Genomic DNA, 23013 nt, shown 5'->3' with positions numbered 1-23013 from the left:
GGCCGTGGCTCTTGACTCCGGTGCTAAACCCTCAAACTGAAGCAGAGGACAGGTACAATGCAGCCCATATATCTACAAGATCTGTTATAGAGAGGACATTTGGCCTACTCAAGACCAGGTTTAGGTGTCTGGACAGAACTGGTGGGGCTCTTCTATACAAGCCTCAAAAAGTGTCTGATATTATCCTTGCCTGTTGCATTTTGCACAATGTTGCACTCAGGCACAATGTACAGTCAGACCTAGCTGAGGCTTTGGTAGACGAGCATCCCACCCATGTAGCTGCTGAAAATGAACAAACAGCCAGTGGTGGCCAGACACGACAGAATCTCATCAATTCATTTTTTTCTTGTAAGTACAAACTCATATGTTCCTAGTACTACTTTTATAGTTTAATTATGTTATATTAACAATAATGTTTCTTTATATAACCTTCTGTTAGGACACAGATGAATATGGGTTGCACACCTTTCTTTTCTCTGCTGTGTGCACAAAGGGATGTGGCACCGGTATGTTATTGTTGCACAGGTTATATAATCCCTCTTCAATTGTACTTTAGTTGTGTGTATGTGAATACAACTTGGGTAACAAAGCAATAATATTTTAGCATTGTGTTATTCCTTATGCTAAGACAAAACACATATTATGCCCATAATCATTCATGCTTCTAGTATGCTTACATACAATGTTATTGGTGCAGTGTAACATGTACATCCATATGATGTGTACACCAGGCTGATTTACATTTTGAATGTCATGAAATATACATGGTGTTGTACATTTAACACCAAATACACACTTTGCTGTGTTGTTTACGGTACTGAAGATGGCATGTCAATGTTTGCAATTTATATATTGTTCCTTTGCATTATAGGTATATCTCCAGTATGACTGATCATGGTATGTATATTTGCTGACATCTCTCATAAGATGTGGCTACCTCAATCTTCCTATAATTATTGGAACTAAAAACCCAACATATTGGTTTAAACACAAATGTTACATATATGTACTTTCTGTATCATGTATATGCATTTAGCTACTCTTGAGCTTTCATGTGCATTGTATTACAAAATGATTACTCACATTTCATCACATTTTATGTATGTTTCCTTATAATTTCCATTAATGTAATATAGAGGTGGTTGGAGAAAAGGGGATAACTGTACTTATTTGTTTACTTACGGGAGCACATTCATCACTAGCATAGACACACTTTTTAAGACAACTGTTTGTGTCTCTATCAATTGGTGTAGGATCCATGTATAACACCGACAAATGATAACACCAGCTTTATTATGGTAGCTTATATCATCATATTGACTATACTATGTATTTCTAAACGATTAATAAACACAGTAAACTATAGTTAGTTAGGTTAATGAAATATACACAGAAACGTACTTCATAACATGATGGTGATGTCATATTCAGAACATCATGCATTGGAGGGGACCATAACATCTGGCCAGTAACATTATTTGCTACAGTCCCAAACCATTTTATCTACATACCCATGTAACAAGAGATTTTAAAAATAAATGGCTACTTGGTTGTAAGTGTCCTTTACATTGGGAGAAGGAGTGGCTCAGTGAGTAAAGACACACAATGGCACTGATAGTTTGAAGCAGGGGAGTCTGGTTCAATTCCCGGTGTGGGCTCCTTGTGACCTTGGCCAAGTCACTTTATCTCCCTGTGCCTCATGCGGCAAAAAAACATTTGTACGTTCCACGGGCCAGGGACCTCAGGCTGAAACATGTGTCTGTAAATCGCTGCGTACAACTAGCAGCCCTATACATGAACATGCTCATATTATTATTATTATTGTTACATAGTTTCGACAGTCATACGTTCCATTACATATTAGAATACACAAATGTGTTAGCAGAGTGGGAATGGTTGTTATATATAAAACACACCATGTCATAAAATGTTAGTAGTCATTAAAGAACACTCAATAAAAATTCATGAGGCACTCTTTTGCAACATCATTATGTTAATTAAGTGCTTATGCAATATAGGCATAAGGGTATCACATTTTGAATTGTTTGTTAATAAGCGCTGCAAGCAATATAAAATTAGTTCCATATGTAGTATAGTAGTCGGTGGCTCCTCCTCACAATCATCTCATATAAAGGTAGACTCTTCTGAAATCATACATTGATCCGATTGTATCTTCCCCGACATCTCTGAAATACAGCAAACACATGATGGTCAAAGATGGCACCTTACTAGATATGCATCCGTGACAACGCGTTACGCAGCTCATATGATTGTGTAGATACACACGTCACTCACTTATATGTTAGAAGTAAAACTGTTCATCAGTATGTAATGTTTCTTTAAATTTGTAGCAGGCATAACTATGTATAAGAAGTGAACGTTGCCTGTATACTGAAAGATGTGCGCGCACATCTTTGTGTGCGCACGCACTTCACGCTTGGCTCCACTAACTGTTAGCGCATGCGCAAAACAAAGCGTACGTTGTGCGTTCAATACATGTTGAAAATACCAGTAAACATAACATCTTTATTTCAAATACAATGAAGACGAAACTACATTCGTTCTAAACGAGTACATCTGTATTCTTTTTAAACAGACGTGTTTGGACAGAAAGGACGGCCGATAACACAATGCGCAAATGCAATACGTGTGACGTCATGTTAAACCACCGTGAAACGCACGCTAACACTCCTCCCACTCAATTAACATTCGGCTAACGCCCAGTTGACGCCTACAAACACTGAGCCGCACACATGACACACTGCAGTTACCGTTACTATAACAAAACATGACAGCCAATAGGCTTTGAGGCGCGCACGTCGCTTGGGGGCGGGACTTACATCACTAATCCTTTTTAAGGACGCCTTGGCCCATGACAAGGGTCCCACGTCATACGTGGTGGACCCGGTTTTCAATGTTGTAGATGTTGCATGATAACAAAACAGGTATGTGTTAGAGTAATGGTAAAATGTTGCTAATATGTTTAAAGGGATAGGAAAGTACGTATATTTATTCCGTCAGCAATGTGTACTACTCTTTCAGGTCCTACTATATTGTATTAGGAAACAATTTGTTTGTGATCGCTACATGTTATGCAGTCTGCAATGTTACGCTGTATCCACGCATTGAAAGTGAAAATGGTGGTTACAAAAAAAAAAAAAATTTAAACGCAGAGTCAACGCATAACGATTGTTATATTTACCATTCTTCTAGAATTAACTCTTCGCCTGGCTGCAACTGGTCGCTCCAGAAATGCAAGCCATTTTCATCCACGCTTAACCCAACCGCTGAATCCAGTATGGCACATATCTCCTCCAGGATGCGCTCATAGGAATCGCCACTGCTTTCTTCAAATAATTGGTCGGGAGGTAGGTTCATTTCTTCCGGTTCCCATTCCAATGCAATTTCAGCTGAAAGGCTTGGTACATAATCATAGTACTTTTGTTCTTGTACAATGTGGGTTTCAGGAATGGAGGCTGCAGATATTGCAGCACGTATCGATTCAAATGGATCAGTAGTAGCGGATACATTGCTATTGCCATTAGGAATAAATATGCCTTTCACGACAATATAAGTGCCGTCTTTCAGGATAAATTGTTTTTCCGGGGCAATCTTCCAGAAACCATAGGTGTGTTGTAGCTTATCCTGGTCACGTTCAAAAAAGTCATTACTTGATAAAGTGAATCTTATTGAGGAATTAAAATTCCGTGCATGCTTACGGTCTTGGTAATAAGGATATTTTGCTCGAATGAAATCATCGATTTGGCGTGTGCTTGCTTTCTGTCCGCGACTGTTCAAGATGGCTTCACAGATCATGTACTTATACCCTAAAAGGGGATTAATATTGTTAACGAATTCATCAGCCATGTCTGAGTAGCACAAAAGCTGTGTGCAGGTCTGTGTTATTTGCTCATCAAAATGAATGTGCTGAATGGCTAACAAACTCCTGTTTTTCCTTGTCAAGGTCAACAAAAGTAACTACTTTGACTCCTTATTTCAAACGCCAATTGGATTTGGTTGTCTAATTGGGTTAACAGTTGTGGTTCGTGATATGGGACTGTGGGAGAAACATTTCTCCTTCTTTTATCTCGTTTGTGAAAAACATCCCTAGACTGTGAATGCGTTCACATAGTGTTTTTTTGAAAACTAACAAAGACCAGTGTGTGAAAATATTTCTTAGCCAGGCATATCAGTAAAAACACACCTGCAAAAAGAAATGTTTTTTCCCCGCTTACATTTCTGTGTGTATGTGAAAGTCTGGTTAACTCCCTGTCTGCATGAGTTTAAATACGTGTGTATATATATATATATATATATATATATATATATATATATATATATATATATATATATATAAATATATCTCTTATAAAAATATATATATATTTATATATAATATTTTATTTTTTTTTATATTGCAGGAGTACACACAACATTGATGGCATTAAGTATACCTTGTATGAAACCTATTTAAATGGTGAGAAACATGATTGAATGAAGTAATAAACATTTGTTTAAGCACAATACTGTTAGAGTCTCATACTTAGGATATTTCTCAAACATTAGGCCTGTATTATTAAAATAGTGTGCTTTCACAAGGAAGCATGAAGTGTATTAGTTTGTGTATACCAGTTTATATAGTACTATATATATATATATATATATATGTATATATGTGTATATATATATGTATATTTGTGTGTATATATATATATATATATATATATATATATACACACAAATATACATATATATATACACATATATACATATATATATATACACATATATACATATATATATACACATATATACATATATATATACACATATACACATATATACATATATATATACACATATATACATATATATATACACATATATACATATATATATACACATATATACATATATATATATACACACTCACACACTCACACTCACACTCACTCAGTGTGTGTGTGTGTGTGTGTGTGTGTGTGTGTGTGTGTATATATATTATTATACATTCTGAGATGTTATAGAAACGAACACACAACTGATTAAAGGACAAAATTACAATGGCCAAGCAAGGCAAAGGTAAGTAATAATTTACACATAATCCTGCTGTACACGTACAAGAAAGATGTTTGCACTTACTTAGGTGTTTTAATAATTGCATGTGACTAATATGCATATGCAATTCTTACATCAATTAACACACCCAAATGCAATGTTTTGCTGCAAAGTCAATGGCAGCTTCTCTAAACTTAGCAACTGGCTCCTGGTGGACCATTACTGAACAGACGATTACAACATAAATATTTATAACACAATTAATTATGAGTGTTAACATTTCCAAAACTTCACGTGTACAAGAACATAGTTGAAAGTTTGGAAACAACACAGTCTTCAGCATACATACAATAGTAATTAGATAATCTGAAGTCAACAAAACAAGGCCAAAGACATATTTTCTGAATTATAACATTTATTTTTTTTGTTCCTTTTGCGAGCGAGTAACAGGCCTGCTTGTTGTCTCTTGAATTTTCCTTTTTCTTTTGCCACCAACTTTAGGCACAACAGAGCCACTTTGAGTGGCCTCTGGCACTTCACGGGCAGGGCTTGTGGCCAGTGACTGTTCACCTATGGGGCTTGTGGCCAGTGACTCACCTACAGGGCTTGTGGCCAGTGACTCACCTACAGGGCTTTTGGGCAGTGATTCACCTACAGGGCTTTTGGGCAGCGATTCACCTACAGGGCTTTTGGGCAGCGATTCACCTACAGGGCTTTTGGGCAGCGACTCACCTACAGGGCTTTTGGGCAGCGATTCACCTACAGGGCTTTTGGGCAGCGACTCACCTACAGGGCTTTTGGGTAGTGACTGTTCACGGACAGGGCTTGTGCCCAGTGACACATGTGAGCAAGTTGGTAGACACTGCACAAGTGATGGTTGGTCTGTTTCATGTGTGTCTTGTTTTGTTTTTGTCGCCTCCTTTGTAGGTGTCTGCTGCTGAATTTGTACAGATGGCAGCGGTAGGATGTCATCAGGAACCTGCACAGCAATGTCTGCTACTTGACCGGTATCATTTGGGCCTGGTGAATGAATATCAGATGAATGTGGTGAAAACTGACCTGCATGAACAGATCCTGGCTGGGAGGTGTTGAATTGTGGTACATTAGTCATTCTCCAGTAATTAGCTTGTGTTTGCTGAACAACTAATGCTTCGAATGAGGTGTTGATTTTTTGCAACTGTTTAGGCACTTCAATGAAGACTCTGTGGAGATGTGCCAATTGTGATACTGTTTCTTCCTGCAGTCCAATCATCCTTTCCAGCACTGTCATCATGTCTGAATGGCGACGATTTTCTGCGTCCACTATTTTTCCCTCTGAAGCTACAATTGCATCGTATGTGGAAGTTGATGGACGATTTGGCGGTACAACAGTTTCTATTGGCACCTCTTCATGGTCACATGATTGTATTTCAGTCTCTTCTGTGGCGTCATCCTCATCATACTCATCATCCTCATCACCATGATGTTCTAAAAAGAAATGTACACATTATTAAATGGCATGTTAATGTATGCTGTGTTACTATGTAATTGTACTGTGTCCTAAGTAACACCTAACATGTTAGCATACGTTTTATAACCTCATTAAAAACTACCTTGACTTACGAATAATGTTTGGACTCAGTATGAAATATGAATGAATGAAAAGTTGCTCTAAACTCAGAAGTCCTACATGATAATTAACATCACTAACACAATACATGTTGCCTTACACTTAATTTTCACTGACACTAAGTAATCCTATTTAAAGAAGATGTGCAAAACAAATAATGCACATGACAACATAACATATAGAAGAGCACATATTATATGGCCAGCAAATGATACACTCACCTTCTAGTAGTGTTGAGCTGGCTGACCCAGGTGAAGACACTTGTTCCATCTCAGGTGACACATGTCCTCCAGGGGCAACTATATATAACAATAACATAAGTTTTACATTTACATGTGTAAATATTGAACAAACACTTATTGTATGTTCTGTATTTATGATTAACTAACAACATCAGTTCCTTAACCGAAAATGTGTGTGAAAGTGAACATAAATAGTTGTAATAACACTGTACATGCCTGTGTACTTAGAATTTTTGAGTTCCCTAACATACAACATACTATGTTTCTGCAGTAATGCGTGAGGATAAATAGATTAAATGAGTACATAAAAATCATATGTTGTGTAGTGATATCAGTATCATAATGTACATAACTATCATGAGATGACCATTCACAATGGTTATCATGAAGGTGGTTATATTGCAAAAAGTGTTGTTTTTGGTAGAGGATATGTGTGGTACATTAATCGAAGATGTGGCACACCTGAATGTGGCTGTGACTCAACAAGACAACACATGCAGTGTGTGATAATGTGTCTTTCATAGTAGTTCAACTATAGATATGAGTGAACTAATGTGTGACGTACGCTTTGATAAGTAATGAGTTGTTGGGGCATTTAGTAGCTAGAGTTAAGCTTTCAAATGAGTGTGATTAACTTCAGTTGTGCTATTCAGGTTGTAAGAAAGGTATTCCCTTCCCCAAAAAGCCTAATCAGCCACACCTTTCAATGACTTGAAACAGGTGCAAATGGTGTGAACTAAGTTGACCGTGAAATGAGGCTGTAATTAGTGTGTGTGCTGAACCCCACCCCCTCTGTTGAAGTGTATGCTGTGATGAGATATTAATTGCAGCTGCTTTAACACAATGGTAGATGAGATAAGTAGTCATCTGCAGTGTTTAAGTTATGAAAACAATGACATAACATATGATACGTGTGCCTCATTATGCTGTCTGTATATGACATAAAGCAAAAATGGACCTTTTCATAAGCAACTATAGATGTGTTAGTGCCAGTGATGTTTGTAGGCCGTTACATGCAATTTCTTTGATGCATGCTTAAAATAGGCAGTAATGTCATGTTTGTCGGAGTAAAATCAATAAAATACACAATAATATGATACATATTTCTGTTCTGTACCTGTAGCTACTAATAATTTCTCATGAACATGTGTTACACGTGTACTACCCTGTTGTTCCCCATCTTCGCCCACCATCAATTGCTTCCACTGCAGCTATGCATTTTGGGAATTCACATGTAAATGAGCACGCAATGGCACGTGCTATATTAGTTACTGCTTTTAGTAGGACTACTACATATATGTCTATTTTGAGATATATATATACAGAATCAGACATATACATATATAGATGCAGGTATGCTTATATTGTGAAGACAGTATAAAAAGCAGTGTAAATATGCAAAATAACTGTAAGCAACGACACGCCTAGTACAGTAATATTTATCACCTGCTGGAAATTGTGACGGATAAATTCCAATGTCACGGTCACCAGCCAAGCCTTCCACGACGACGGTAAGTAATTTTGGCCGAAGCAGCTCCTCCAATGGAGTCAATATGAGACGTTGTGGTGTGGGCCCACCTCCAGTGCCAGTAGCATGCACGCGTTGGTCTTGTATTTTCTTTTTCAATTTGGACCTAATATCATCAAATCTTTTCCGACAATGATACTTGTCCCTGACACTATTCCCACAGGCATTGACACCAATGACTATTGTGTCCCACATTTCTTTTTTGCTTGCTGCACTTGTCCGCCCTTGAAAAACATATAAAAGATATGAGGTAAATGAATAATAATATAAGCACCAGTTTCCTACACTGCTAGCTGTTCCAAGAGATATCAAACATGCTGTTTTATGTGTAATATGTGCAGCACATGAGCATTCACTACTAAACCTATACATGTAAGCAAGGTTGCATTCATATTGTATGCAGTTCTGGCAAATTGACCGGCTGTGTTTATTTGTCCTTGTAAGGCATGATAAAAAGCTGTGTTTCCACACTAATGAACATAGAAAGATATTGTGTACCCATATTTGCATATGAACAAAACTCAGATGACCTAGGATCACATGTATTTGAATAATAAATGTAAAGTTACACTTACCTACTAAATGTCCATAGAGACTGTCATAGTGCTCCAGAATGCCAGTGACAAGAGCCCTATTTTCCTGGTCATTGAAGCGAGGATTACGTGGCTTCTCCACACGTTTTTTCCGAGCAGGTTTAGGGTCAGAGCTTGGCTGGTGCTGACTGGACTCTCCTTCTTCCAATGGAAGAGCCTCCAAAAGCTGGCCACCAGCAAGCACGCCACCACCAGACACCCCATCAGCAACTGCGCCACCAGCAGCACTCCCAGCACCAGCACTCCCACTCCTAGCACCAGCACTCCCACTCCTAGCACCAGCACTCACACTCCTAGCACCAGCACTCACACTCCTAGCACCAGCACTCCCAGCACCAGCACTCCCACTCACAGCAACAGCACTCCCACTCCCAGCACCAGCACTCCCACTCACAGCAACAGCACTCCCACTCCCAACAACAGCACTCCCACTCCCAACAACAGCACTCCCACTCCCAGCAACACCACTCGCAGCACCAGCACTCCCACTCCCAACAACAGCACTCCCACTCCCAGCAACACCACTCGGTGCACCAGCAACATCACTCCCCTGAACAGAACGTTCACTCCGACGCGTACTCCCACGAGTAGCACTCCCACTCCCACCAGCATCACTCTTCCCACGCTTTGCGGGCATACTTCCAGCACTCACAAAAAACAGACAAGAAATGTACAGGCAATCACACGACCCACTTCCACATATAAAACAAGACAAAGATGTAAACAAAACAACAAAGGACAAAGCTCACCCAATACACAACAAGTCTCTCAGTCAATATGCAAATCTTCAATCGTCCAGCTCTGTGCGTCTCTCTCTCTCTCTCACTCCCAACAACACAGAGAATGATTAGCAGTACACGTTGCCTTTAAATATGGCGCGCAATCAAAAACATGCTTGTTTCGCCTGATTCAGCAAGATTTGTGATTGTGCAACCTAACAGCACCCCGCCACGCACGCCGATACACCTGTGTGTGATCGGCTCATCATCGTGAGAGTGGGCGGATTTGTTTTCTGGTTGATTTTGAATGTATTCGGCACTTACTGCATACGGAGAGGGAAAAACGCCAATAACATGACTAATCGATAAGCTTGCCGATTTCACATAATCGTCGCTTACTGCATGAGGCCCTATGTCTCTGGAAGGGGAGCAGTGATAACATAATCTCTATAACAATGTATCTTCTTAAAGTAATAGCAATGAAGAATTAATTCCCTGTGTTATGACCAATTTAGCAAATGTTTATGATAGCATCTTACAAAAGGCTACTAATAAATACTTGTTTGTTCTAACATTTAGTGTGTGTGTGTGTGTATACTGTTTGTGTGTGTGTGTGTGTGTGTGTGTGTGTGTTTGTGTGTTTGTGTGTTTGTGTGTTTGTGTGTGTGTGTGTGTGTGTATATATATATTATTTTTCTTATTATTTTTCTTATTATTTTTCTTATTTGTTTGGTATGTTACTAAACAGAGAGATCCAAATTATGTTTACATGGGAATCATGTTACTTTGAAACTGTATACTATGACATATTGAACATTTTTAATACAGAAACAAAACAATAAAAGTAATAGAATTTCAGAGTTTTATACACTATTTAGTTAAAATAAATGTTCCTTTTTACTATGTGTAACCAATAGACAAATCTCTTCAACCATGTCCAGATGAAGATGGATATTGTCAAAACAAACAATTGAGGGGAAAACATAATGTCAATCTTTTGGCTGCATGTGGAGAAAAGGACAAGGACAATGAACAGCATGCTTCAGATTTTTCAAATATATATGCATCAGGTAAGGAAATCCTAGAGTAAGTTTATAATATGTGTAGTAATTCTATGGATTTGATTTACTGTAACAATAAGGGGTCATTAAAAAAAACATATCTTGCAATCAATTTTAGTTTTGTTTACAGGTTTTACTAAAATTATGCTCAGTTTGTAATACATTTTATTCTGTAAAATTATCTGAATAAATCTATAAATAAAATCAATTATATTTGTATGGAGAATATATGGTGATATATAGAGATATCTATGTAATATTTTGTTAGCATTAGTAGCAGGGTTAGTACATTTGATTCATTAAGGTGATATTATTCACCTTACGATACCAATTAATGTGAGTGCCCGCTGCCAGTAATGTTGAATCAATGATTGATTATGTACCTTGATCAAGCTGATATATTACATTTCTTGCAAAGCAGTTTAAAATGTATAACTTTTTTAACATATAAGTTATTGGTCTGAATGAAAATTCATATGCTTTCTATAAAGCTTATTGACATTTCTCTGGAATTTATAGGTGGTTAATTTAAAAGCATATGTAGCAGGAATCCCCCTTCTTACATCTTGGGGGGATCATCTCCGTTGCTCAGGAGAAGCAGCAAAGTTGCATTGGCCATGTTGTGGCTGGCGCAGCCACTTAGACAATTCTAATGCGTGGTGCGGCGTCCATCTTGGGTTTGGCGCTGCTGGAATGAGAGGTCCTGAGAAACAGGATTTCCTTTGTGTGACCAAGGTGACTATGGCAGTTGATTTGGAGCTTGGAAGGAGTAAGGTAGTGTCCGGGGAGCTGTTAAGCTCCCGGAATAGGCCTGAGGCATCCACCCCTAGGTCCCAGGTAAGTCCCTCAACTTAGCAAAGTTTGCAGGGCTGCCCTCATAGTTAAGGAGCTCCCTGTAGTAAGTGAGTGCAGTGGAGCAGGATCAGAGCACAAGAGAAGTTCCTACAGAGGGCCGTGTCACCATGCAGCATCCGGATGTGAGGCGTGAGGGGCTGCTGTCAGAGACCCCACGGCATGGGACCATTGATTCTTCTTCAGCTGGAAGTATTCCCTAGTTAGGCCTAAAACCAGGAAGGTACCTGTGCATGACCGCAAGGGGGAGGGTAGCACTGCCATCATACACACATTGGGAAGCTTGTTTGCTGGACACCAGGGTATAGGTGCCCAAGCATCCTAGGTATTATTGGGGCTAGCTACCCCAGGGCTGTTCAAATTGTTATTATTGTCATTATTGTGGTATTGTGTCTGTGGGTAATTTTTGGGCCTACTGTGGGACAACAGTAAAGGAGTTATTATAAATACCCGGTTGTGAGTGTGTTATTGGGTTATACCCTGAAGGTATATGAGTTCTTATGAGGAGCAATTCTGCTACACATGATCTTCATAGGTGGAGGCGCTACACCAGAGCGAGAGAGAACATACCTTCACCCCAAACTCCCTATGAGCGGAGGCTCAGGCCTTCTGTAAGTCTAACAGGAAGCAACCATGACTGTAATTACCGCTATTTCCCATAGGGAAAGGGTGTTACACATATCATTTCTTATGCTTTCTTACATAGAAAATATGCTAATTATAGAAGCAAATACTGCACCGACACACTTTATTCAAGCAAATACCCGGTATGTACCTGGCAGATACCTGGAATGCGCCACTCCTCACCTCTGACAAGCCCCGTTGCATTTGCCTTCCCAGCCTGGGTTCATGCCTGGCTCACGGGCGGCTGATCTGTTAAATGATAATGATTAGGATTTAATAGGCTGCAATGCTTCGCGTGTCTACCAGATGGCATAAATTCATGAATTGTAATGCAGTATATATATATGTACTGTGCAGTATTGCAGCCAGCTGGAATAAAATGCTTCAATCCCTGCCGGAAAATAACTCAATGCACTCGGGCAGAAAACAGTCACAAACCTCAATACACCCGGGTATACCCAAATTCGTGGGACTAGCCGAGCTCGAATAAAGTGTGTCGCCAGTGTATACAACTAGCGTAGGCAATATCAAACAGGGCATGGTGTAAAACAGAGGTCAATAAAAGCAATAAATCATGATAGGAGTTTTAAAAGGAGCTAAAAATGTTTGTGGTATCAATTCATTCCACTATTCCAGCTAAAAATGTCTAATCAAAGCTCTATGCAAAATGCTCAATAGTTTCTCTCATAGGGGCCTAATATAGTAACTTTGATAAGTGAGTTATCGACAGTTTTGGGCACTTCTCAAGTGAGTTTGCATCTGTAGCTATTCAGAAAGCTCTGATAACATGCCAAACTCGCTCGGACTTGCTACTTTATGATCGATAGCTCTCTCGCACAGACAATCTGAGCGAAATCTCAAAAAATGTCCAAACTCGCATTTTTGAGAAATTGATTTTTTTCAGGTACTGTAGCTCCGAGATTCACATTGCGGATGCAACTGGCACATTCTGATGGGGTGGCGAGATGGGATCAGCGATGTGACTCTGTAGAAAAAAATATTTATACTACGGATTGAAGCCGGGTGTCTCCGGAGCTGACACATTAAAGCAGCAGTTGAAGCTGCCGTATTAAAAAAAAAAATATATATATTTTTTCCATTCAATATATTAATCAATCCAATCTACACACTGACAAGTGATTGGGTAAGTGCCGATCGATCGGTGAAGATTCAGCTTGGGGGTTCACTAAATGGCTGTCAGTGAAGCAGAAGAGGATCCAAGATGTAAACCTCTGTGAGGAAGATCATGTGAACAGGCAGGCACTAGATACAATTGGTACAGGCCTCTATACCGGGGCTGGTAACTCTGGAAGCATGGGGTCCCTGAGGCGGAAATTAATGTGGTTTAGCTCCGGTGACCCCATGCTTAAATTCTTTGTTATTAAATAAAAACAGTGCGGTCACCTGTAAGAGCTGTGCAGGGAGATGCAGCTCTACGTGCTGCTCCTACAGATTGCAGGCAGATCGCAGGGGATGAATTAAAAAAAAACGAGATAAAGGCACTGCTATCCCGAGTGGTATGACATTTTTGTATTTGACTTAGATAACTCTTTTTGAATACCGTGATAACACAAACACCAGACTGTGAGTTAGGTCATGCCAAAACGTTCAATTTGGCATTGATGTTATAATTTTATCGAAGCTACTAGAATAGGTCCCATAGCCTGATAAGACACAATGCTTTTGTAAATGAGAAAGGTAGGTTTAAATCCCCAGGAGATAAATAAATCATCTCTCATTCTTCCTCATTGATAATGATGAATTACATTTATTACATTACTAAGGCTGCGCTTATACTGCTGGCCACATCGATGGCGCGCAGTGCCGTCATAAGTACTTGAAGGCCATTGCTGTCTCTGGAGACCAGGTTTATTAACACCTTTTATACAGGGATCATTGATTGAGCAAAGAAAGGAGGTAAAATAAATTGTAATTTATTTCAGGAAAAGACATACACACAATGTAACACAATTTACAAGGTTAACACACTTACTGGGAATGGGGCTAACGAATAAATCTATCCTCTAAATTAAATTCACAAAAATGACCTCTGTAGTAGCCCTTTTCCTTGACTGGTAGGTAATCACGAAAATCCTGGAACTGATTTCGGCATGCAATGCCAACCGCGACCGCTACCTTCTCAAAAGCTGAACTTAGAAACTTTTCTGAGTTGAAAATCCTTGAAGCCGGCTTGCGTCTTGTAAGGAATCCGCTCCTGGGTTTGGCTGAAACCTATTCCTTACAGAACTATGCAGCTTCTAGACAACTCCCCCTTGTTTCTGCAATCAGATCCCCTGCTCTTGCAGTCACTTCAGCCTGCTTGCCTCCTGTGTGGCTCTGCCCCTATTCGCTGGCTATACTATATAGAGCCAGCCCCTCCCCCAGGAAGTTGCTGAACATAAACCAAGATTCACTTGGATGTAACTGTGTTTGCCACAAACACTCCTGCCTAGCCATTTCTTGTTCCTGTGGCCTGCTGCATATCCTCCTTGCAGAGGCCCTTTTCCTGGTTCCTAGGGCATGCTGCATTTTTTCCTCACAGAGACCTGGTTCCTGGGGCCTGCTGCATATTCCCCTTGCAGAGGCCTGCTTCCTGGTGGTTCCTGTGCTGAAGCACTGGATCCCCAATGCTAACCTTTGGTATTCCTAGGCCGCCCTGCATTCTCCCCTTGCAGAGGCCTTCATCATGAGCCGCTCCCGCTCCTCGCGCAGAGGCTTTTCCCGCGCTTCAGCTGCTATGCTGAAGTGCTTCGCACCAGCCTTCCTGTTGCCGAACCCCAGCCTGGATATCGATTACCCTGTCGTCTCCTACCCTGACCTCGGCTTGTCTAGGGATTAGTAGATTAGTGATATGCGCTCCAACATTTAGATCCAATTTTGATAGACGATATAAATCCTTAAGTAAGATGCAGAGGATAGGTACTGGGGCTAGTGAGGTATGTAAAAATAATCATAGTATTTTGTGTACCAAATATAAGGAAGGTTAAAGGCTGAGATTAAAGAAAATCAGACCTAAAGCCTCATTGGGAGAGTCCTAAGGTAGATAAGGAATAGCATACTTACAATTAGTATTGCCCCAGTCCTGTGAATATTGATAGGCGTGCAACCAGGAGAATGCAGGGAAATCCAGAGGAAAAAACACACCAACACACAGCCATGAATAGAGTGGGTCCCACACCAGAAAGACTAATAAAAATATATCCTTTATTGATCCATATCTTAAAAAAATGGAGATAAGTACCCTCCTACGCGTTTCGGGCAGTGCACCCTTTATCAAGGACTCCTTGATAAAGGGCACACTGCCCGAAACGTGTAGGAGGGTACCTACCTCCATTTTTTTAAGCTATGGATCAATAAAGGATATATTTTTATTAGTCTTTCTGGTGTGGGACCCACTCTATTCATGGCTGTGCGTTGAAGTGTTTTTTTCCTTTGTCTAGGGATTACCCTGCTTTCTCCAACTCTGACCCGGCTACGTCTGACCACGGAATCCGAACTCCAGACTCGGCTTTGTGGCCTAAGGTCAGTGTATTTATATCCCCACCTTAGCCCCCGGTCCGGTCCCGGTTTGTGGCGAGCACGTCCGTTACACGTCTATTAAGTACAGAGCATCTTTGAATTTGCTGCTGTTTGTTTGGTGCTTGAAATCTGCGCTCCTGATTGGCTACAAGCCCTCTTATGGGTTTCAGTGTCTCCTTCACTAACATCCACAATCTATCAGTGTGGAATTGTCTGATTTGCCGGTATTGTAAAGCATGGAGGGCACCTTTTCTCAGTCTGTAAAGGGGCATGCGCCAACCTGGCACCTCTGCCTCTACATACTGTACTGAGCCCATCCACTGTCCAGCTTCCACAGAGTCTGGGATCTGGCAAATAGTGGCCGGATAGTCCTGTGTTAGCCAAGAATGTGGGTACTCAAGCAGAACTGCAGTACCCCACCTGTTCTAACACACATCCCCAAGGCTTTCAAGTCCTGACTTCTCACAGACCCATAGGCACCAAGCTTGGTAGCCATCTGGTCTGCTTGGAATCCATGACTTGGAAATCCCACAGTTCATTTACAGGTTACCAGTACATATACCTATTAAATATAATCCTTTAATAAAATATACTGTGTCCTATCTTATGTGTGGTAAAATATGTCTCTGCTCTGGCTCTGTTCTGGTGTCAGGGATGGAGTGAGTGTATAAATAATACCTACGCTCACTAGCCTCATACTTGGCACACTTTAGAAAAAACATTTTTAAAACTTTTACGCACACGAACCACTCTCAGTTTATTAATTTGCTGGAGTGCCCCCTGAACCCCTATAAAAGGTGCAGGGTATCTGGGCATGTATCTGGGTACCACCCTTTATACTAGGGACCCCTCTGGGTGATTGCAGGTATACATTAACCCCTTCATGCCCGTTTACTTTGTCTGGAAGATGCTGCAGCAGGAGTCCTGGCGGTGAGTCATAAAAGCGCTTTCAGAGTCAGAGTTTGACTGGAGCAATCTGCTTGGTTGCATCCGAGAATCTCACTTGATTCCCAGATCCAATTCCTTGGGTATCTCATAACTCTGGACCCCGATACATACTGTAGTCACATTCTGTAAAGACTATCTCCGACAAACCCAATCTGAAACTTACAGCCTAGAAATCTCCCAGTCCCTGCATCCCAGGAAAGGCAAAGCACACAGAAATCTTTAATGCAGTGATTCTCAACCAGGGCTCCGTGGAATCCTGGGTCTCGGTGGAGCAGTCCCAGGGGTTCCATCTGGCTTACTGCACTCACTGCTTCCCCTGGCTCTCCCCCTTCGCTCTCCTCCTCCCTCCCCTCTCCTTGGAGCACGCATGTAGTCTTTGCTGACTCAAGCCGCCTGCTGCCTGAGAGATGGGAGAGGGAGATGGCCTGTGAGCTACGGGGGGAGGAGGGGTGGGGGAGAGAGGGTGATCCATGGTGTCGGCACAGAGGAGGGAGGCTGCTGTTTCTGAACTTTGCATATGAGCTACGAGGGGAGGGGAGGGGAGAAGGGGGGGGAGGACAGGCTGCTTCTTCTGCTTCTGCTACTGCTGTAAACGTTACGTGTGTGTGTGTGTGTGTGTGTGTGTGTGTGTGTGTGTGTGTGTGTGTGTGTGTGTGTGTGTGTGTGTGTGTGTGACTGCGTGTGTGTGTGTGTGTGACAGTGTGTGTTTGTGTAAGTGACAGTGTGTGTGTGAGTGACAGTGTGAGTGACAGTGTGTGTGTGAGTGTCAGTGTGTGTGTGTGAGTGACAGTGTGTGTGTGTGACAGTGTGTGTGTGAGTGACAGGGGGTGTGTGTGACAGTGTGTGAGTGAGAGAGAGTGTGTGAGTGAGAGTGTGTGAGTGAGATAGAGTGTGTGAGTGAGAGTGTGTGAGTGAGAGAGAGAGGAGGGAGAGAGGAGGGAGATAAGGGGAAGAGGAGAGAGTGGGAGAGGAATGAGGAGGGGGAGAGGGAGAGGAGGGTGAAGGAGGGAGAGAGGGGGAGAGAGATTGATCAGTGGGGGGTGATGTGAGATGCAGGGGGGGTGATGTGAGATGCAGGGGGGGGGGTTGATGTGAGATGCAGTGGGGGGTAATGTTTAAACCAAAATCATTACAAAATATATCAACATTGTTTATTCAAAAGTATGAGTTCAAAAATAAGAGTTAATTATTATTTATTACCCCTACTGCTTTACACGTCAATTTTGTGATTTACCTCTGTCGAACATGTGTCATCCAGATAGGGGTTCCCCGAAATTTTACGAAATACTTAAAGGGTTCCTCCAAACAAAAAAGGTTGGAAATCACTGCTTTAAAGTCACATAATTTGCACACAGTCACAGTAATGCATTTAGGACATCTGGGTCCAAGAGCTGACACTCTAGGACCCCCACACACAGACCAGGGGTAACCAAGTGGGCTGTACCTTTATTAGTGAGACTGGTTAACACCTTCACCGTTACAATCGCTTCACCGTTAGCGGGTTCACATCGTGGCCATGACCGCGACGGCACTGTGCAGCGACACGGTGACCGAAATCTCTGAAGCCAAGTAATTTTCTCTTGAACAGCGATGGCAGCGTGACATCACGTAAGCCGTTCAGCCAATGAGGGCGACCCACTCATGTGACATCATGGGCCGTGCCTCCGCCACGCCCCCTGTCGCCCTCCCGAGGTCTCCTGCACCTCAGTGCAACAATCGCTATAGCAACTGTGAGAGGTCACGCGGTCGCGTCGCCGTAGCCATTACTATAAACTCAGCCTATGTATACAAAACATGGATGCAACAGGTTTATCTAATCTTTAAAGACTATGAGGTTAATTGCATGCCTGTGTACAGTATGACATATGATTGAATAATATCTCTTCATATATTTACAGATTTACTCCCTGCAAGAAATGGAGAAAAATATACAGAGCATTTTTTGCTGGAAGTTTTAAATATTCTCTTGAGTTATATCAAAAAAACATATGATGGAAAAAGTAAGGTTTTGGATTTTCATTACCCACATCAGCTATCTGAAGGTTTGGAAGGATTTAATTTGGAATTATCAGATCAGCCAGAGCCCCTAGAACAGATTCTTGTTGATTGCAGAGACACCCTGAAATATGGCGTTAAAACAGGTATTTACTCATGTGAAAATAACATGATCTGTTTCTTTTAAAAAGTATTTTCCCAGGTTGGGAGAAATTCTAAATACACCAAAGTAGTGTTCATGAAATTTGTCACTGAAAATCCCCTAGACTTTACGTGTATACTGTACACTGTATACACATAGATTGTAAGCTCTCCGGGGGAGGTATTTCCTTTCATATTATCTTATATGATATTATTTGTTTCACTTATTGTGCTATCATTCCCTGTACTGTATTGTGTCTCTTGTAAAGCACTAAGTATAGCTGTGGGCGCTATATAAATAAAGATATATATATATATATATATATATATATATATATATATATATATATATATATATATATATATATATATATATATATATATATATATATATATATATATATATAGTGGTCGACAAATCACCCAAAAATCTTGATCTAGAGAGAGAGTGACAGAGAGAGAGAGTGACACAGAGAGAGTGACACAGAGAGAGTGACAGAGAGAGAGAGTGACAGAGAGAGAGAGAGTGACAGAGAGTGAGAGAGTGGTCGACAAATCACCCAAAAATCAGAGAGAGAGAGAGTGACAGAGAGTGAGAGAGTGGTCGACAAATCACCCAAAAATCAGAGAGAGAGAGAGTGACACAGAGAGAGTGACACAGAGAGAGTGACAGAGAGAGAGTGACAGAGAGAGAGAGTGACAGAGAGAGACAGTGACAGAGAGAGAGTGACAGAGAGTGAGAGAGTGAGAGAGTGACAGAGAGTGAGAGTGACAGAGAGAGAGAGTGACAGAGAGAGAGTGACAGAGAGTGAGAGAGTGAGAGAGTGACAGAGAGAGTGACAGAGAGAGTGACAGAGAGAGAGTGACAGAGAGAGAGAGAAAGTGACAGAGAGAGTGACAGAGAGAGTGAGAGTGACAGAGAGAGTGACAGAGAGAGAGAGTGACAGAGAGAGAGTGACAAAGGGAGAGTCACAGAGAGAGACAGTGACAGAGAGAGAGTGACAGAGAGTGAGAGAGTGACAGAGAGTGAGAGAGTGAGAGAGTGAGAGAGTGACAGAGAGTGACAGAGAGTGAGAGAGTGAGAGTGACAGAGAGAGTGACAGAGAGAGAGTGACAGAGAGAGAGTGACAGAGAGAGAGAGAGAGTGACAGAGAGTGAGAGAGTGACAGAGAAAGAGTGACAGAGAGAGAGTGACAGAGAGTGAGAGAGTGACAGAGAGTGAGAGAGTGACAGAGAGTTACAGAGAGTGACAGAGAGGGACACAGAGAGAGTGACAGAGAGAGAGAGTGACAGAGAGAGAGAGTGACACAGAGAGAGAGAGTGACAGAGATAGAGAGAGTGACAGAGAGAGTGACAGAGAGAGTGACAGAGAGAGTGACAGAGAGAGTGACAGAGAGAGAGAGTGACAGAGAGTGAGAGAGTGACAGAGAGAGAGTGACACAGAGAGAGTGACAGAGAGAGAGAGTGACAGAGAGAGAGTGACAGAGAGAGAGAGTGACAGAGAGAGAGAGTGACAGAGAGAGAGAGAGAGTGACAGAGAGAGAGAGTGACAGAGAGAGAGAGAGTGACAGAGAGAGAGAGTGACAGAGAGAGAGTGACAGAGAGTGAGAGAGTGACAGAGAGTGACAGAGAGAGAGAGAGAGAGTGACACACAGAGAGAGAGAGAGTGACACAGAAAGAGAGAGTGACACAGAGAGAGTGACAGAGTGAGAGAGTGAGAGAGTGACAGAGAGTGAGAGAGTGACAGAGAGTGAGAGAGTGAGAGAGAGAGTGACAGAGAGAGAGAGTGACAGAGAGAGAGTGACAGAGAGAGAGTGACAGAGAGAGAGTGACAGAGAGAGAGTGACAGAGAGAGAGAGAGAGTGACACAGAGAGAGTGACACAGAGAGAGAGAGTGACACAGAAAGAGTGACAGAGTGAGAGAGTAAGAGAGTGACAGAGAGTAAGAGAGTGACAGAGAGTGAGAGAGTGACAGAGAGTGAGAGAGTGACAGAGAGTGAGAGAGTGACAGAGAGTGAGAGAGTGACAGAGAGTGAGAGAGTGACAGAGAGAGAGTGACAGAGAGAGAGTGACAGAGAGAGAGTGACAGAGAGAGAGTGACAGAGAGAGAGTGACACAGAGAGAGAGTGACAGAGAGAGAGAGTGACAGAGAGAGAGAATGACAGAGAGAGAGTGACAAAGAGAGAGTGACAGAGAGTGAGAGAGTGACAGAGAGTTACAGAGAGTGACAGAGAGGGACACAGAGAGAGTGACAGAGAGAGAGAGTGACAGAGAGAGAGAGTGACACAGAGAGAGAGAGTGACAGAGATAGAGAGAGTGACAGAGAGAGTGACAGAGAGAGTGACAGAGAGAGTGACAGAGAGAGTGACAGAGAGAGAGAGTGACAGAGAGTGAGAGAGTGACAGAGAGAGAGTGACACAGAGAGAGTGACAGAGAGAGAGAGTGACAGAGAGAGAGTGACAGAGAGAGAGAGTGACAGAGAGAGAGAGTGACAGAGAGAGAGAGAGAGTGACAGAGAGAGAGAGTGACAGAGAGAGAGAGAGTGACAGAGAGAGAGAGTGACAGAGAGAGAGTGACAGAGAGTGAGAGAGTGACAGAGAGTGACAGAGAGAGAGAGAGAGAGTGACACACAGAGAGAGAGAGAGTGACACAGAAAGAGAGAGTGACACAGAGAGAGTGACAGAGTGAGAGAGTGAGAGAGTGACAGAGAGTGAGAGAGTGACAGAGAGTGAGAGAGTGACAGAGAGAGTGACAGAGAGAGAGAGTGACAGAGAGAGAGTGACAGAGAGAGAGTGACAGAGAGAGAGTGACAGAGAGAGAGTGACAGAGAGAGAGAGAGAGTGACACAGAGAGAGTGACACAGAGAGAGAGAGTGACACAGAAAGAGTGACAGAGTGAGAGAGTAAGAGAGTGACAGAGAGTGAGAGAGTGACAGAGAGTGAGAGAGTGACAGAGAGTGAGAGAGTGACAGAGAGTGAGAGAGTGACAGAGAGAGAGTGACAGAGAGAGAGTGACAGAGAGAGAGTGACAGAGAGAGAGTGACAGAGTGACAGAGAGAGAGAGAGAGTGACACAGAGAGAGTGACAGAGAGAGAGTGACACAGAGAGAGTGACAGAGAGAGAGTGACACAGAGAGAGAGTGACAGAGAGAGAGAGTGACAGAGAGAGAGAATGACAGAGAGAGAGTGACAAAGAGAGAGTGACAGAGAGTGAGAGAGTGACAGAGAGTGAGAGAGTGACAGAGAGAGAGTGACAGAGAGAGAGAGTGACAGAGAGAGAGTGACAGAGAGAGAGAGTGACAGAGAGAGAGAGAGTGACAGAGAGTGAGAGAGTGAGAGAGTGACAGAGAGTGAGAGTGACAGAGAGTGAGAGTGACAGAGAGAGAGAGTGACAGAGAGAGAGTGACAGAGAGAGAGTGACAGTGACAGAGAGAGAGTGACAGAGAGAGAGAAAGTGACAGAGAGAGAGAGAGAGTGACAGAGAGAGTGACAGAGAGAGTGACAGAGAGAGAGTGACACAGAGAGAGTGAGTGAGAGAGTGACAGAGTGACAGGGAGAGAGTGACAGAGAGAGTGACAGAGAGTGACTGAGAGAGAGTGACAGAGAGTGACAGAGAGTGACAGAGTGACAGGGAGTGACAGGGAGTGACAGGGAGTGACAGAGAGTGACAGAGAGTGACAGAGAGAGAGTGACAGAGAGAGTGACAGAGAGAGAGAGAGTGACAGAGAGAGAGTGACAGAGAGAGAGAGTGACAGAGATAGAGTGACAAAGGGAGAGTCACACAGAGAGACAGTGACAGAGAGAGAGTGACAGAGAGTGAGAGAGTGAGAGAGTGACAGAGAGTGAGAGTGACAGAGAGAGAGTGACAGATAGAGAGTGACAGAGAGTGAGAGAGTGAGAGAGTGACAGAGAGTGAGAGAGTGAGAGAGTGAGAGTGACAGAGAGAGTGACAGAGAGAGAGTGACAGAGAGAGAGAGTGACAGAGAAAGAGAGAGAAAGTGACAGAGAGAGTGACAGAGAGAGAGAGTGACAGAGAGAGTGACAGAGAGAGAGTGAGAAAGTGACAGAGTGACAGAGTGACAGAGAGAGAGTGACAGAGAGTGAGAGAGTGACAGAGAGAGAGAGA

General features: G+C 42.2%; 2 protein-coding genes across 7 annotated transcripts in view; one reads left to right on the top strand and one right to left on the bottom strand.

The window, feature by feature from the left end:
- Window positions 1-23013, top strand: part of LOC142487132 (glutamate decarboxylase 1-like) — a 325033-nt gene that overhangs the window by 210829 nt on the left and 91191 nt on the right. For all 6 annotated transcript variants that reach the window (XM_075585896.1, XM_075585895.1, XM_075585893.1 and 3 more), the window contains 2 exons: window positions 10667-10819; window positions 18652-18894. In XM_075585896.1, coding sequence (XP_075442011.1) covers window positions 10667-10819; window positions 18652-18894 — 396 coding nt within the window. The remainder of the gene's footprint in view (window positions 1-10666; window positions 10820-18651; window positions 18895-23013) is intronic.
- LOC142488843 (uncharacterized) lies at window positions 5474-8599 on the bottom strand. Its single transcript, XM_075589181.1, has 3 exons — window positions 8356-8599; window positions 6889-6966; window positions 5474-6525 (listed from the first exon to the last, which is right to left on the bottom strand). Exons 2-3 carry the CDS (start codon window positions 6935-6937, stop codon window positions 5474-5476), a joined length of 1101 nt encoding a protein of 366 aa, XP_075445296.1. The 5' UTR covers window positions 6938-6966; window positions 8356-8599.

Source organism: Ascaphus truei, chromosome 2 (assembly GCF_040206685.1).
Source record: "Ascaphus truei isolate aAscTru1 chromosome 2, aAscTru1.hap1, whole genome shotgun sequence".
NCBI lineage: Eukaryota > Metazoa > Chordata > Amphibia > Anura > Ascaphidae > Ascaphus > Ascaphus truei.
This window is presented reverse-complemented; position numbering and strand designations above follow the sequence as displayed.